Here is a 15,761-nt window from a genome sequence, read left to right on the forward strand (position 1 = left end):
ACCTTTTTTTTTTTTTAACATTTTTGGAAAAAAAGTGCATTAAAAAAACTCCTCACATGACTGGTTCCAATGTGTGACTAGGTAGTGTGCTTCCAAGTAAATAAATGTAAACTAAGGCAGAGGAACAGGCAGCTCCAACGTAACAAACTATGTAACAAACTGAAAAAACAAAAAAAAACATGTATTAAAAAAAAGCCACACACATACACAATCATACAAACATATTCTGCACGTGTATGTAGATTTTTTTTTGTTTAATTGTTTTTTTAAGTAGTAACGTACAGTTAAAAAAGGAAAGGATCTGCTCAGTGTTACAGAAAAAAAAGCCATCTGCTAAGTCTGAACGGGACTTTTATTTTGTTTGTTTTAATATCTAAATCATTGTTTTTTGATATTTCAGTTATTTAATATTTCGATTTTTAAACGAGATGATGAAATTCAAGTGGAGATGTTCTATTTATTAAGAGTTTGCCTTGGAATTGTAGCTTTGTGCTACTGTACAAAAGTAGAAATTACTTTAAAATTATATTGTTTTTCTTTTTCACTTTCCTTCACTTAAGAAAATTAATGTGAGCAAATGAGATCCAAGGGTATCCGGTTGCCTAATGGTTAAGGTGCATACCTGTAATGTCCATGATTTGATTCCCAGCTGGTTGACCTTTGTTGCATGCCGTACCCCTCCAACCATAACCCTTCTTTCTTGTCTCTGCAGACTGTCATATAAAAGGCAGAATGCCATACAATTATAAATAAGATAATACATAGAAAAAATAAATTGTAGCATTGGTCATATTTGACATAACGATGCAGTCTCTAGTTCAGCGTTTTGCTCTCAGAACCAGTTTGGTGAACTGGTCAAAATGAACTGAAAGGGATCCTGATGGAACGCTTGACGCTGTTTCCACGGTTACAGCTGTCTAACTGTTGGATTTTCAGGTGCAGACTGTGGCTCTTACTGTACCAGTCCTCCTCCGTCTTTCCAGCAACTCAGTGCCATCTGCACAGGTTAAACCCCTGAAGGCAACATTTGGAGTTTCAGCTTGCGGAATAAATTCAGTGAAAATATTCAACATAATTTAAAGTCTGTAGTCAAATCAGTTTGCAACAATACTGAAATATGGGTAAATACTGACGACACTAACATTAGTCTAGTTTTGGTTAAAGCAAAACACCTATAAAACATACTGTGTAGTACATTTAAGGTGGTTTCAATTGATTATGTTGCAGTCTGATTTTATTTGAGGTTTTACATTTCATTGACCTTTTTATTCATTTTGACAGAGCTGACCACAGCATCAATGCGAATGCTGCATGTCTTTTGTTAGAAATGAGTTCAGGCCCTCGTGTTGGATCAACAAAATGTCAACAGGCTGCAGAGGAGCAGAGAGTGTAGAGGTATCCCAGGATTTAAAAAAATATGCTGCACAGCTGCATTTCTCAAGTACAGTATGTCATAAAAGACAGCGTGAAAGACAGCCAGAGCTCAGTGTTGATGGGGTTTGGCCTGTTTCAGCAGCTTTGCTTGTCATGTTTTTCATAGTTTGCACGAGTTCTCTGACTTCCCCGTTCCAAGATTTACTGTGATGACTACATTTGTAGAGTGCAACATACTCAGATGACAGCTCCCTTATCGCCCTTTCAGACTGACACAGTGACCCAGGTTAAACCCACACTGGTTTTCAATCTGAATGGGTCAGCATGTGCTTTTGTGAGGTAAAGTCGATAGAACTACAGCTGCAGACTCAAGTGTTTGTGAACCGTGTTGACAATGTATGAACCTGTGACAGCGGCATGAAAAACTGGGTCAACATGCATTCAGTACACCCATGTCATATATGTGTCTCTCATTTGAAATGGGATATTAGTGTTCCTGGCGTGTGCTGCTGATGCCACAGGGCTGTCTGCATGTTATATGGGTTTGCTCCTTTTACAGAGAGCAGTGTTGTCTTTATTTTTTAAAATCAAGCCTCAGCTTTTAGGGCAGGAAATGTTGCTTTCATTCCCAATGGATGACTCGATATGCTTTTTTATGTAAATGATGTCTAGCACTCGCAAGCTAGCGTTTGCATTAATGCATTGATTCCTCAGTGCTATATGCTTTTTGTAGCTGGAGGCAAATGACACTTTCTCATCAAAAAACACACTCCCCCACTTACAGTCCCACTCCATTCAGACGCACACACATTTCAGTGCTGATTGACAGCAGGAGCTCCCTCTGACCCAGTATTCCGCTACAGCGGGACGATCCCACAGGCTTGTGATTAATGACCAGGCTTTACCCTCTACTGGTGTGGTTGGCCTGCCAGCCAGGCCACTTAGACTGCCTGGACCACTACCTCTGCTGTAAACACATACTCTCTCTCTGCCTGCAGGCATTGCATCGTCATATTCATCGTTACAGCTCTAAACCTTTGTCCCAAGTTGACCCCTCCAACACACCCACCCACACACACGCACACACACACACACACACACACACACACACACACACACACACACACACACACACACACACACACACACACAAATGCATTCATACAGCATCACCATGGACTTTTTTTTTTTTTGCACTTGCCCTCAATGAGTAAGAGGCTGCAGCTTCTCATAGCAAACATTAGCCAAATATTATTTGCATCATTTCTGCATTAGGACTGTTTTGGTATTGTTGGGTGGGTTATCATGCATAAAAGAGTACCTTCATTTGTCTTTTAAGTCCTCTCTTTTGTTTATGCAAAATTTCTGGCACTGTGTTTTTTTTTAACTTCAAAACAAACCATCACTTATCTGGTACTCCAAGCAGGTTACAAGTAGATCTTAAGAAAGACATTAGACAAAGAAATATCTCTGTATGAAATGGAGCTGCCTTCTCTAATGGACAGTGATCCCTCAAATTGTTTTTCTCTCCTGACAGCTAGGGACAGACTAAGCATCACTAGTCTGTTGAACACCAGGCCTGGCAAAACAGTAAACCTCACAGGGATTTCCATAGTTGTGACAGCATCCAAACAAAGTGCACATGCAGCAAAACAATGCCGGTTTGACTTCTTCTGCTGTGATGGGAAGCTCCCTGATAAATGCAGGGAAAGACTATATTTCCTGCTGGAGTAAATCTCTCAAGTGTTACAATATTAATAGCACTTTGTAGCCTATCAAACATTCGGATGGCATAGGTCCATCTGCCAGATTCTACACTGCAACTTTGTGCTGAGGTAAGGGGCACTTTAGACTTGTACGACTAGTGTATCACTTGTTAAAAACTGTGTGCGGAGTGAGTTAATTAATCGTATAAGTTAATGATCAAGTAAAATGCTTAACATTTGCCGGTTTCAGCTCCACAAATGTGAGGATTTGTTGCTTTTCTACACTGTATCAATGTAAACTGAATATCTTTGGGTTTTGGACTGTTGGTTGGACATAACATGGAATTTGCAGATGTACTTGACTCTGGGAAATTCTGGTGGCCCTTTTTTTTATTTTCTGACATTCTGAGACTAAACTAGAGCTGTAATTAGTAATCAATTAATCACTGAGTTGATAGAATGAAAATTAATCTGCAACTATTTGAATAAATAATTAATCGATCGTCTTCGTAATTTTTCAAGAACATTCGCTGGTTCCAGTTCCTCAGATGTGAGGACTTGATGCTTTTTCATATCGCACAAGACATTAAGCTAAATATCTAAATGAATTATAATGAGCATTTTCTCTTTTTTCTGACATTCTATAGACAAAACAATGAATTGATTGAGAGAATACTCTGCAGCTCGATAATGGAAATATCTGAGTTGCAGTGCTGAATTAATCAATAAGCAAAGCAATCAGCATTTGCAGCCCTCTTATAGCCCCTTAATGTCATTCTCAAGACCCAGCACATTGACAGTGTTCTGATAGTTATAGCATCGCCATGGTTTGTCATGGGACAACAAAAGTGTCCTTTGTAGACTTGTGGCAGTGTGATCTGAACTTGTGGAGAGCTTCGGGGCTTCTGGTGTACAACAACTTAGACATGAGAGAAGATTAAAAGGATGATGCTGACTTAACCCATAAAATCTTTGAGTTAGTCTCTAAAAACAAACAAGGAGGGTAAAGCTTAAAACATAACCGTACAGGAACATCAACCAACAAGCGCCTGGGCAGATGAGAAGAACACAAGATCAGCATTTATCACAGCTGACATTATCTGTCAATTCATATTGGTCATCTGGATCCTCCTATGTAGGATATGTACATCTGAAGCAACACTTCCTTTACCTGAGATGCACAGATACCGTATATACATAGATGCTCAGTTTGCATGTATCTAAATATAGAAAAGACAATAGGATCATAGCTGTTTACAGAAGACGCACTGGCATATGGCTAAAATTATTATCATGCCATTCAAAGTGACCACTTGTGCTTTATGGAGAAGAGCATTGTCATCATGGAAGATATTGGTCCCAGTGGAGCTGAAATGTGTCATGGGATAATCTAAGTAACCACTCAGAATCTTTTTAATAGTAGAGGATTGTACAGACTGAGCCATGTGACTGTGAAAGGACTCAGGATTGTAATAATGTACCAGGAGCATCTCTTTGTGTTTCTGTTCTCTGTATTTTACCCTGTAAATAGTGGGTGTAGTTTTGTTCTTCCAGAGAGGCAAACGGCAAGCCAGGTTTTCTTTCTAGGGACATTGTATAAAATGCATGTTCACATGTTGTTGAGTGAAGCCATGCACATCGAAGCAGAACCACAAGCACTATTGTCTATGAGTGGACATATGTTGGGTGTCCTTGCGTGGTAGCTTAAGGGACCCTTTCTCCCTGTGATGAAACAATTTTCTTCAGAAATGAACCTCCTCTCTCAGGCCTCTGTGTTCATCAGACCCTGCCCCATCACCCACCTCTGAGATTGCACAGTGAATCACAGGTCCCAGCAGAACGCCTGGAGCAGGGATGGCAAGCTGGACGTCCCAGGTCTACCTAAACAATCCCGGTCGCGTGGTCTCTGCACCCCCCCCCCTCGAAAAAACCCACCCCTACTTGTCTAGCCCTGCTCCGTGCCTCCAGATGTGGCTTAATTTACTGCGACTCTGCTAATTGCTGTAATTAAGGATTAATTACTGTTAATTACCTTCGCATAAACTCATCACCAGTCAAAGAGCGGAGCCTTATGAAATGTGCCATGCACAGGACTACACACCACGGGGACATGAGGAGGATTGTGTTACTGGACCTCTTGTTTCATGTCTTGTCCTGGTGCGTAGGGAGGGCTTGTAGGGTAACAGTTAGGGCAGGACGCTAACTGTCACGGACCATATCCTCCTGGCTCTGAAGGCTTCACACGTCACCTCCTCACCAACTGTTGCCCGGGACAGCAGCACTACGCTCGCTGTCATTTGATTAGAGGCTGGTATTTATTTATGGCAAAGTAGATGACAAGTCTGATACATTAAGGGAACTCTTGGTAAACTTCTCTGCAATAATATGTGACATTTTGTGAGCTTTCTTATGGCAAATGACTAAATACTTATACCACTAACCTCCCAGGCTTTGGACTGGGCATTGAATATTCAGATTATTAGTCTTGTTTACTTATTCTCTCATTAAATATTTCCTGATCTAAATCATAAGTTTAGATTCTTGTGTTTTTGGGCCAAGATTGGCCACTGTATGTCAAATTAATTGGCCACTTCTACAAAATTAAACCGCGCTAAGTTTGGCAGTTATGGTTATGCTCAAAAAGAATTAGTTCATATGGCGTTTTGTCCCATCAAATAAAAGTGTTTATTCGGCTAATGGCTGCGTGAAATGGATCTGAATGTCGGACCACCAATTTCGGAAAGTCACAGACATTGTTGGACGCAGCCCCTCTTATTCTGACATCGAAAAGGTGTGGAGTTTCCAAAACTCTCCCATGTTTAGCTGATGAACGCTAGCTGCTTAAGCTGCTGACCATGTAGTTGCACACCCTAGGTTCAAATTCCGGGGTAGGTAATATAGCTGAAAAAAATACTCTACAAATAGTAGATAATAAAAAGCCCTGCCCAAATGTTATGCTAAAGTTGGTGTGATCATTCACTTATTTACTTTGTGTTTTCCCTTGCATGGACCTCTCTCCATAGAGATGTCTTTGTCTCTCTGCTAGCGGGCCGACTGTGCAGCTCGCTGCTCCACAAGCTCGTGACTTCTCCTCAGCTACTCAGCCAACGTGGTTTCCAGTGCCGCCTGGAGCTGTTAGAACTGCTTGGGCTGAGCATGAGTTTGATTCAATCAAGAAGATATATATTTTAAGACACCTTACGAAAGACTGACAGCCAGGAGGCTAATGTATCTATTTTCAATAATGAATTATTTTAATGAAGGCTTTTAAATGGGACTGCTCTGCATCGGTGGCAGGGCGGTGCTCTGAATGGTCTCCTCTGGCGCTGGCTGCTTCATTATCAGGCCAGCCCCTCAGGCCTCAAACTGGCCTGCTTAAGCCTCAGATGATGACGATAATTACCGTTATTAGGAGTAGCTGCAGGGGGAACTTGTTCTGAAAAACACCAAGCTGAGTTCTTGCCTCGCTTGCTGCCGCCACCACTGCCGCATGAGAAACTACCGGTCGCCAGTGGAGAAAGCCAGAGACGGAGAGAGACAGAGGGAAAGGAGGGGGGAAAAAAGGAGGGGATGAGGGGAGCGGCCACCAAATCCGCCTAATGTGACGCCTGTCAGCTCGTCTCCCACCAGCTGTCACCTCCCAAATGCACTGGGGTTCATTTTTTTAATTGACACCTCGCTTTCCTATTCCATTTCTATTTTTCGCCTTTCATTCTCCCTCCATCACTCTCTTCCCTCCTTGCCTGTACCATCCACATCTCCTCGTCTCTGCCCATCCCTCCCGTATTTCTTTGGTGTTTTTCCTTGTCCTTGGTAACCCCCATCCCCCCACCCAGTGTCAGATACAACGCTTAGGCTCTGCCCCCTTTCTGCACATGATACTCGAGATGGCTGATAAAGCATAAAGCTGTTTTAGAGGTACTTTATGACTATGCCCTTGTGTACTGAGGCTGTACAGCTTCCCATTATCTGGCGATGGAGAGAACATTTTGGGCCTGAGAAAGTTTCTTGTGAGTTCATGAATATTCCGCTAATCTAGCTTTCAGTTTACAGTACAGAACATTTAGACAATTAAAACAACACAGTGTTGAGAATATAGTAATGGTTTTTATGGCAATGAGCTAATTTCATAATTATTGTAGATATGACACAGTTCTGCGTTATGATGATTGCTTTATTGGTAGGGCTGGGATTTGAACCTCAGTACTTTTTCGGTATCAACCAAAATATGTCCATAGCTATGAGTATTGAAAACAGTCCAGCGTCAAAAGCTGAGATTGAAAGATTCATACTCCCCTTAAGAGCTAGAATGATTAGTTAATTTTGAGTTGATTCATTGTTATTTTTGAAGCAAAAATGTGAAACATTAACTAGTTCCAAAAACACAGTTGTAGGGATCTACTGCTTTTCATTGTTTTATTTGGAAGTAAATTGAATATCTTTAATTGTGATGGACTTTTTCCAGCATTTTCTTACATTTTATAGACCAAACAATTGATCGATTAATCAAGAAAGTAATCAGCTGAGGGACCAACAATGGAAATAATCATTCGCTGAAGCCTTGTTCTTCTTTGAACAGACAGTTTCTATTTTAAATCTTAATCGCAATACATCAAAATTAAAACACGTTTACTGGAGAAGAGTTGTGTGACATGATTTAATTATGATGGACTGCTACTGAAGCTCCTTGGTGTGTGTGTGTGTGTGTGTGTGTGTGTGTGTGTGTGTGTGTGTGTGTGTATACACAAAGTAAGCAATTGTTAAATCTCAGTTTTATCCATTTTTAGACTGTATTTTATTTAGTTAAAGTTCTGGCTGCTTGCATTTGGAGAACATTTTAAGGGTAAACGCCACCAATTTAATACTTCAACGTGTGTTTACAGGTGTTGGGGAGCACCACTGCATATATGAAAAAAGTTGTATAAAGCCTTTTGTGTCCTTTAATCTGATAAATTGACCCAAGTGATATAACTTGAGTCAGCGCTGCTTGGTTTTGAAGAGTAAAAGTTTGAAAATGAGAAGCACTCATGTAGCCTGCTCGTCATCTCTGCTAAACGCTATATTAGCTGCTACTAGCATAACACCCAAATCTCTGACTGAACTGTCGGCAGACGATTTGCATTGTGGGTAATGTAGGTGCCATGTTTTGAGTACTCCCTTAACAGCTTCTCATTACCTGTTGATTGAGAGTACAGGTACATATACAGTAGAGACCATTATAGGACTATTTTAAATAACATAATATTTAGAATATAGCAAGTGTTTTCATGGCATAGACTTTGTATAGAGCTACAGTTAGTAATTTCAAAATGATTGTGCTTTCATTATTAAAGCCCAGATTCAGTTCAGTAGAAATGACCACATATACTGTAAATTGAATATAATGCAACACAATATTCATTTTGTGTTCTCAGTAATGATAATAGCGTTGCTTAGTACTGTAGTTTGCCCCTACTGTGTGGGTCAGTGTGAAATATGACACAGTGCTGTGTCTTATGAGGACTGCTTTATTGGGCTTCTAACAAATGCAGATGAGAGCAGGATGCTGAACTCCTTGAAGGAGTGGGGAGGGGAGGATTTGTATTAGTGATACTTGTCATGTCTGCTGTAAATCACGCTGCTTTTTTCAGGTTCCTAGGTTGTTGTTGTTTTGTCTCAGAATGCTGTGTGGCAGGGATGAATGGTGGTGATGTTACATTATCATGTGGCTGTCGCTTTCACTCCTGCTGACTGGTCTGTGACAGGCCCACATACACACACACACACACACACACACACACACACACACACACACACACACACACACACACACACACACACACACACACACACACACACACACACACACACACACACACACACACACACACAGATGTATACACACATCTGTGGTTGTGTCAGGAGCAGACCTGATTTATTAACTGCTGAAACCCTAGATGACGTGTGCCCACACAATCAATAGAGAGCACAGCCACTGCCTGGCCCTCTCTGGGGTCATGTGATGTGGACAAGAGCTAGGCAAGAGAGGACACACACGTACACGCACACACAAGCACACATATATACACCACAGTGCTGCGGAGTGTATTGCATTACTGTATTGATGGGAAATGGATCCGGTCCAGTGTTGGCTGCTAGCTGCCAGTCAGAGGCGAGATGGGTAAACTCTCATCATGGCTGTCAGGGACATCACTGCTACCTTGTTTGACCGTAAATCTTCCTAATTGTGTCAGAATACTTAAACATCATTAATTAAACATGTTTTCATTTAAGAGGACTCGTAGGGCACCAGGCTGGGTGCTCAGGGTAGTCTGCCAATGTGCATAGATGTGTATTTTTCCTATGTGTGTGTGTGCCTATATGAGTGCTTATATTTGTGCACAAAGTGCATGTTAGTGCCATGTGTTTGTGTGCGTGCGTGTGTGTGTGTGTGTGTGTGTGTGTGTGTGTGTGTGTGTGTGTGTGTGTGTGTGTGTGTGTTTGTATGTGTGTGCACCTTGAGTGGGTGGCTTAATCGTCATGTTTATTTACACTGCAGTTGTCTGCAAACAGCAGGCAGTGTGGCGATGGGCATGAGCCAGCTCTTAAGGAAGTAAAAGAGCAGAAATTAATTTTGTCAATAACCAAAACAAAGAATTATTCTTAGAATCACATTTATTATTCAGAAAACGGCTCAAGAATTGTTTATGATACATTTTTTATGCCTTGCCATTTTGGGTTTAGTGCCCCACATCTCAGGGAAGGAATTATACAAGACTGTGCACAAAGGGAAGGAAAGAAGAAGAGAAGAGGAAAGAGGGAGGGAGGAAGCAGCAGAGAGGGGAATTGTGTCCTCTCATTGTTCAATTAAGTCTGTCGGTAATGATCAAGATGAGATGATGGCCATCTTCCTTTTATAGATACTAATCTGTGACTATCCATGGAATAAGAGAATTGCAGAACAGTATGGTATCCATGCCTTTGTTGCTACAATAGAACAATACATTAGAGGTGTGTGTAAAAGGTTTTTGGTGTTATTATACAAGTGTTGGGAGCATGTGATGTATTGTAATAGAGGGCACTTCTCTCTGTCAGGTGATTATGTTAATGTATAGTCCATAGTTGCAGAGATCACAACGAGCACCCTAACTGGCATTGAGGTCTAATCGATTTCATTGCTATTACTGAACAGAAATAAATAAAGCTGATGGCTGTGGTTAGGGTAATTATGCCACAGCACAGTGAATTGTTTGATTTTCCTTATTAATTGTATTTATTTAATCCATTTCATGCTTTTAGTTGTGCACTCGGGGACTTGGAGGGGATGAATAAATCACTCTTAGGCTCATTAGATTCCCCCTCTGGTTGGGATGTGCCACTGTTTTGTCAGAATCAAATTGGTGAATGCTATAATTTCCCGCTGGTGTGATTCACATGAAAAATATCCACATATTCATCTACCTGCACATGTGCACATGCGCCCACACACATATGCGTCTGCTCCCCATCTGAACTCCTGACCTTTTCCAGCCGCCTGATAGCCATTGACATTTGCCTCTTGAGCTGAGCTTGCTCACGTGTTGGAGCTGATGGGAATGGATGATGTTATTGCAGGAGGAGAAAAAGAGAGGGAAGGAAAAGGGGTGTGTGTGTGTGTGTGGGGGGGGGGGGGACTAGGGTAGACAAGCTCCCCATACTGCTTCAGGAATCCATCTGGACCCCCTGCTCACCAGAAAGGTCACAGGGCGACTCAGCCTTACATCCTCATTACAAAAGAGCCGTCACTGTGACTGGAGACTGTGGGGTTGCAATATGGCTTTACTGCTCTGTCACACAACCTGTCATTTATTTTCACTGTCTACAGTCATCATGGAAGAGACATACAGTATGTAGTATTAAATCGTCCCTCTGAAACATTTTGATAGATGCGTAGATTAAAATGTTTATGAAAAATGTGGTGGCAGCGTGAGCTCTGTCTTTGTCCTTGAAGACAGTGGATGGAAAGGAGGGCTGCACCTGGTCGGCTGTTGTCAGCACCTCTAAGAAAAGCTGGACTCTCTGCTGCTTTACCAAGGGAGCCTTCTGGTGGCAGAAACAGGCAGGGCAGTACAGCTGATCCTAAATAAAAAATCATGGTGAAACACCTTGATGTTTTATACTCTAGAATGTAGTTAAAATAGTATTATTGAAAGAGTCAGCAGTATATAGTTTTCGTGTGAGTTGAGCCTATGTCACGTATATTTCTCAAAATATCTTTGTGCGTGGATGTGTGCATGAATCTGATTTTTTGTGCACTTTGTGCATTTCCATCTCAGCAGGCCTGTCTTGGTTGTGTTTACACTTCACTCTTTACACCATGGGAGCTGAGTGTCAGTTGAGAGCTGAACGCCTGTAGGTGTTTGAAGACTCAGCGTAGGTCTAAATCCCCAAACAAGTGTGCAAACAGACCTTAGGTATCGGTTGCAAAAACATCCTTAGTCCTAGTAAATCAAGATTACAACACTGAGACTGCTACACTGGGACTACAGGTGTGGCGGTAGGGTACTGATTTAGTAGTTATTTGTAAGATATGAGGAACAATCCAAAATCCTGCACATCCAGTTCGATATTGAGATGTGAAAAAATATTCATGCTCAGTGTTTTACTAATGTCATGAGTGTTAAAATAATGAATCCTAGTGATTACAAATCCAGTGATAGTGAATTTTGAATCTTTAAGCTATTCTATTCTTTGCTTTTTTTTATATAAGTAGTTATCGTATTTCCAATTTGTGCATCTTCATCTAGCGATGGAACTATCTGATTTAGCTTGAATTCTGTAATCTCTTTAACTGATTTATTGAGACACATGTCTTTGCATTAAAATACTGTGTCACACTTGTGTCACTGGTTTGCTTTCTAGGAAACATCTGACAAGATAATAAAGCCATCAGCCAGAAACTAAACATAGTCTGAGCATAAGGAGAGCAATGAAACATGAACTGTGGTGGAAGGTTGTGTTAATTTTTTTCACATGAAATGATAGTCAGAATCGATGAAATGATAGTTTTATGGTCTTCCTTAGCTGCCAGCCTCTGTGAGGCTGCAGGTTTTTATGGCACAGATTTGCACTATTAAAACGACGGCCATATTTCAGGGAGTTCACTTTGGTAGGCTGGAGCAGAAAAAATAGTAAAGGCTCTCTTTCAGTCATTGATAAATTCCTCTGCCTTGTTATTCAGTAACTTGGGTCACCTTAAAAAAGTGAATCATTAAGAACCAAAATTAGACTGTTCAGTACCATTATATTGATGTCATCTCCTCCTGTCGTCCACAGTGCTCAGTATCCGAGGCGCCCAGGAGGAGGAGCCTCCAGATCCCCAGCTAATGCGACTGGACAACATGCTGCTGGCGGAGGGCGTGGCCGGGCCAGAGAAAGGTGGCGGGTCGGCAGCCGCAGCCGCCGCCGCAGCAGCCACTGGTGGCGTCGGTGCCGACAACTCAGCAGAACACTCTGACTACCGGGCCAAGCTGTCTCAGATCCGACAAATTTACCACACGGAGCTGGAGAAGTATGAACAGGTGGGAGGAGGAATATTGTTGTAACATTGGCTCTCCACCAGCATTTTCTCAGCTACAGTATATCATAGCTAAATAATCTCATTATTTAGCTCACTTCCTACTCTTGTAAGAGATATTTATTTTATCATTTTATTTGAAGTATATTTTTATTTTATTAGTGAATACCAAAATGCATTGGTAAAAATTCAGCCTGCCATAAAATCCTGCCAGTAAGGTGATAAAACTACCAGGGAGCCTTTTTATCACTTGGAAAACCTTCAGGTCCCTACTATTGGAAGCATCTGCCCTGTTATTGTATCCGTAAGCAAGACAGTGTTATGTTCTTTTCTCAGTCCAGACTCAATGGGATCTTCTGTAGTACCGCACCTCAGTGAGTTGACTCGCCCCCTTTGGAGCAATGGTATACTTCATTAAAGAACTTTAGGGCATTGTTATGCCTTCATTAGAAGATACAGTAGTGAAATGACAGTAGTGAAATTATAGTAGAGAAAGTTGGGGAAAAGACATGCAACAAAGGTCTCAGGCCAGGGACCTTGCAGTCCATGGGTGGCGCTTCGACCTCTAGGCATTGGTTTATTTATTCTCTGTTTCAGTACAGAAAGTTCATATCAGTGTTCTCTCTGGTCCACGGCCTCTGACTGATGGAGTCTGGTCAGGTGCCAAATCCAATCAATTGTGTAGCTTGGATTTTCTGTTTATTTAAGTGGTCAAAGCAGCTGAAAATGTTGATCATTATCTTGACTGTTGGTGAATACGGGTAGAGGCAAAGGTTTCAACGAGTATAATTGATTTATGTCTTAAGATTATAGTTTATATGAAGTTTTGACATGCGCAAACGTGGCTTGGTTGCTTGGTTACACAAACTCTTTTAGTGGTCCTGATGAGGACGCCATATCTTATAATACACTGTAGATTTGGAGATTCACTTCCAGGGACAATGTTCAATAGCTGACCCCAAACTCTGACCTCTCCTTATGAAATAGAGCATGGAATGGCATTTTTTTTTCCAATTAGATACAAAAAAAAGAATAAATGCAGTGGAAATAATGAGGAATTGAGACGTGGCTTGTGTCCTTTCTGTACAAAGTTTACGTATTTTCCTTTAATTGTTTTTCTTTTATGGTCAAAGAAATACATGCAGCTGAGGTGGATTAAAGACTTTAAATTGTCCATACATGTGAATGTGAGAGTGAATATTGTGTTTTACACCATAACTGCCAGGCATTGTGGCATATAGGAATAAGCTGGTATAAAGGATGGCTGAGATATTTTTTCACCAAGTATAATACTCTTCAGATCAGCTCTCACAGGCAAACTCTTAACAAGCCAAGCTTTCAGAGATCTTCAGCGAGCAAGCAGCCATTATATCACTCACACACCAGTTCTTTTCCAAAAACTGCAACTTCTTGTCATTCCCTCGGAAGTCAAAACGTTCTGGGTTTGTCATCTTTTCTCTGAGGAAGGCTAGTCATCACTAACTGTCACGTTCAATATACACCTGAGCATTTTTGTGTCACCACGCTACGTACACCTCACGCGCGTATGAGTGAGTAGTGTCTGGCGTGTGTGTGCAAGCAGAACGGCTGCTCGGTGCATCACTTTGACTGACGTAACCCTGGTGTTGACAAGCAACAGACACCTTGACTCTGAATGCAGTCATATCCAGTGACTGATTCAGACAGGGAGAGAACGAGGTAGACTGAAAGATGGAGTGAAAAGAGAGGGAGACAGTTTAAACCTCTTGAACATGAACGGGACTGAAAGCCTGCTGTCATTTTAAATTTCTCTTCACTTGTCACATTTTCTCTTCTATTGAAGAGAAGTCTTTTTAATATTCACAGCACTGCGAGTCTCACTGCCTCCACTGCATGACTCCACTGCCACATTTGTTTGGCGTGAAACATCGCGCTGCGTCTGCTGCTTTAATTTAGACTATTCTTATTACCTCTAACACTGCTGCTGTTATACTGTCATTACTGCTGCTACAAGGCCAAGACCTACCAGAGAAGGTGCAGCCTCTCCAGAATCCAATTTCATCCTTTTGTTCTGTCTGAATCTGTCGAGCCTCTGTGATAGTTATTCTTTTTATGAATCCTGTCTGTCTGTGCATCCAGGCGTGCAATGAGTTCACCACCCATGTGATGAACCTGCTGCGGGAGCAGTCTCGAACACGACCCATCTCGCCCAAGGAGATCGAGCGCATGGTCAGCATCATCCACCGCAAGTTCAGCTCCATCCAGATGCAGCTGAAGCAGAGCACCTGCGAGGCCGTCATGATCCTGCGCTCACGCTTTCTCGATGCCAGGTCTGTGTGTGTCCATGTGACTGGGTGCAACAAAACCAATCCTTCTGTTTTAATACATTCTGCTCCAAAGTGTTCTCTGTTTTCATTTAAAGTTCTTCCTTATTTTCATTTTTGTTGCCATTGGTCAGACAGATCCAATTACATTTTTTTTGGTTTATTTTCTCTCTCTGTGTTTATTTTCTTCTTATATCATTTCACCAGATTTTAAGCACTGTTCAGTCAAACTAAGCTATCCTGATTAAAGGAAGAGAGAAATGAATTACATTTATTTGTTTACGAAGTATATTTTATTCATTTCTGTTGTGTCCTTTTCCTTGCTACGTTCTGTCCAGACGAAAGAGGAGGAACTTCAACAAACAGGCGACAGAGATCCTGAACGAGTACTTTTACTCCCATCTCAGTAACCCCTACCCCAGCGAGGAGGCCAAAGAAGAACTGGCCAAGAAATGCGGCATCACAGTGTCACAGGTAACAAGAATAAACAAAGCTCGAAGGTCGTAAATAATAAAAATAAATAAATAAATTAGCCTCTCAACCAAGGCCTGGTAGGATCTTACATTTGATTTAATTTGAGTTGGTAATAGTATCTAAACATTAATGGAGTATCAGCTGGGTTTTACAAGTAAGGCTATCTAAACACTGTACCGGGTAGTAGTGAGTTTTAGGGTTGAACATTGCTGTGGTGATGGTTAATATCTGGCCAGCATACCTGACAGTAGCTTTTGAGCGTCAGTTGATGCAAGGTTTTATTAACAATGAACAAGTTAATACTATGCATACAAGTAACTTAATTATAGCTCTTATAATCATTTGATATTAAATCTTGTTATATGCCTT

At 41.3% G+C, this 15,761-nt stretch overlaps 1 protein-coding gene across 2 annotated transcripts in view; it reads left to right on the forward strand.

The window, feature by feature from the left end:
* Nucleotides 1-15,761, forward strand: part of pbx1a (pre-B-cell leukemia homeobox 1a) — a 47,930-nt gene that overhangs the window by 23,761 nt on the left and 8,408 nt on the right. For both annotated transcript variants that reach the window (XM_040143611.1, XM_040143610.1), the window contains exons 3-5: nucleotides 12,375-12,619; nucleotides 14,734-14,924; nucleotides 15,257-15,392. In XM_040143611.1, coding sequence (XP_039999545.1) covers nucleotides 12,375-12,619; nucleotides 14,734-14,924; nucleotides 15,257-15,392 — 572 coding nt within the window. The remainder of the gene's footprint in view (nucleotides 1-12,374; nucleotides 12,620-14,733; nucleotides 14,925-15,256; nucleotides 15,393-15,761) is intronic.

The sequence above is a fragment of the Xiphias gladius genome, chromosome 14 (genome assembly GCF_016859285.1).
Source record: "Xiphias gladius isolate SHS-SW01 ecotype Sanya breed wild chromosome 14, ASM1685928v1, whole genome shotgun sequence".
Classification (NCBI taxonomy): Eukaryota; Metazoa; Chordata; class Actinopteri; order Istiophoriformes; family Xiphiidae; genus Xiphias; species Xiphias gladius.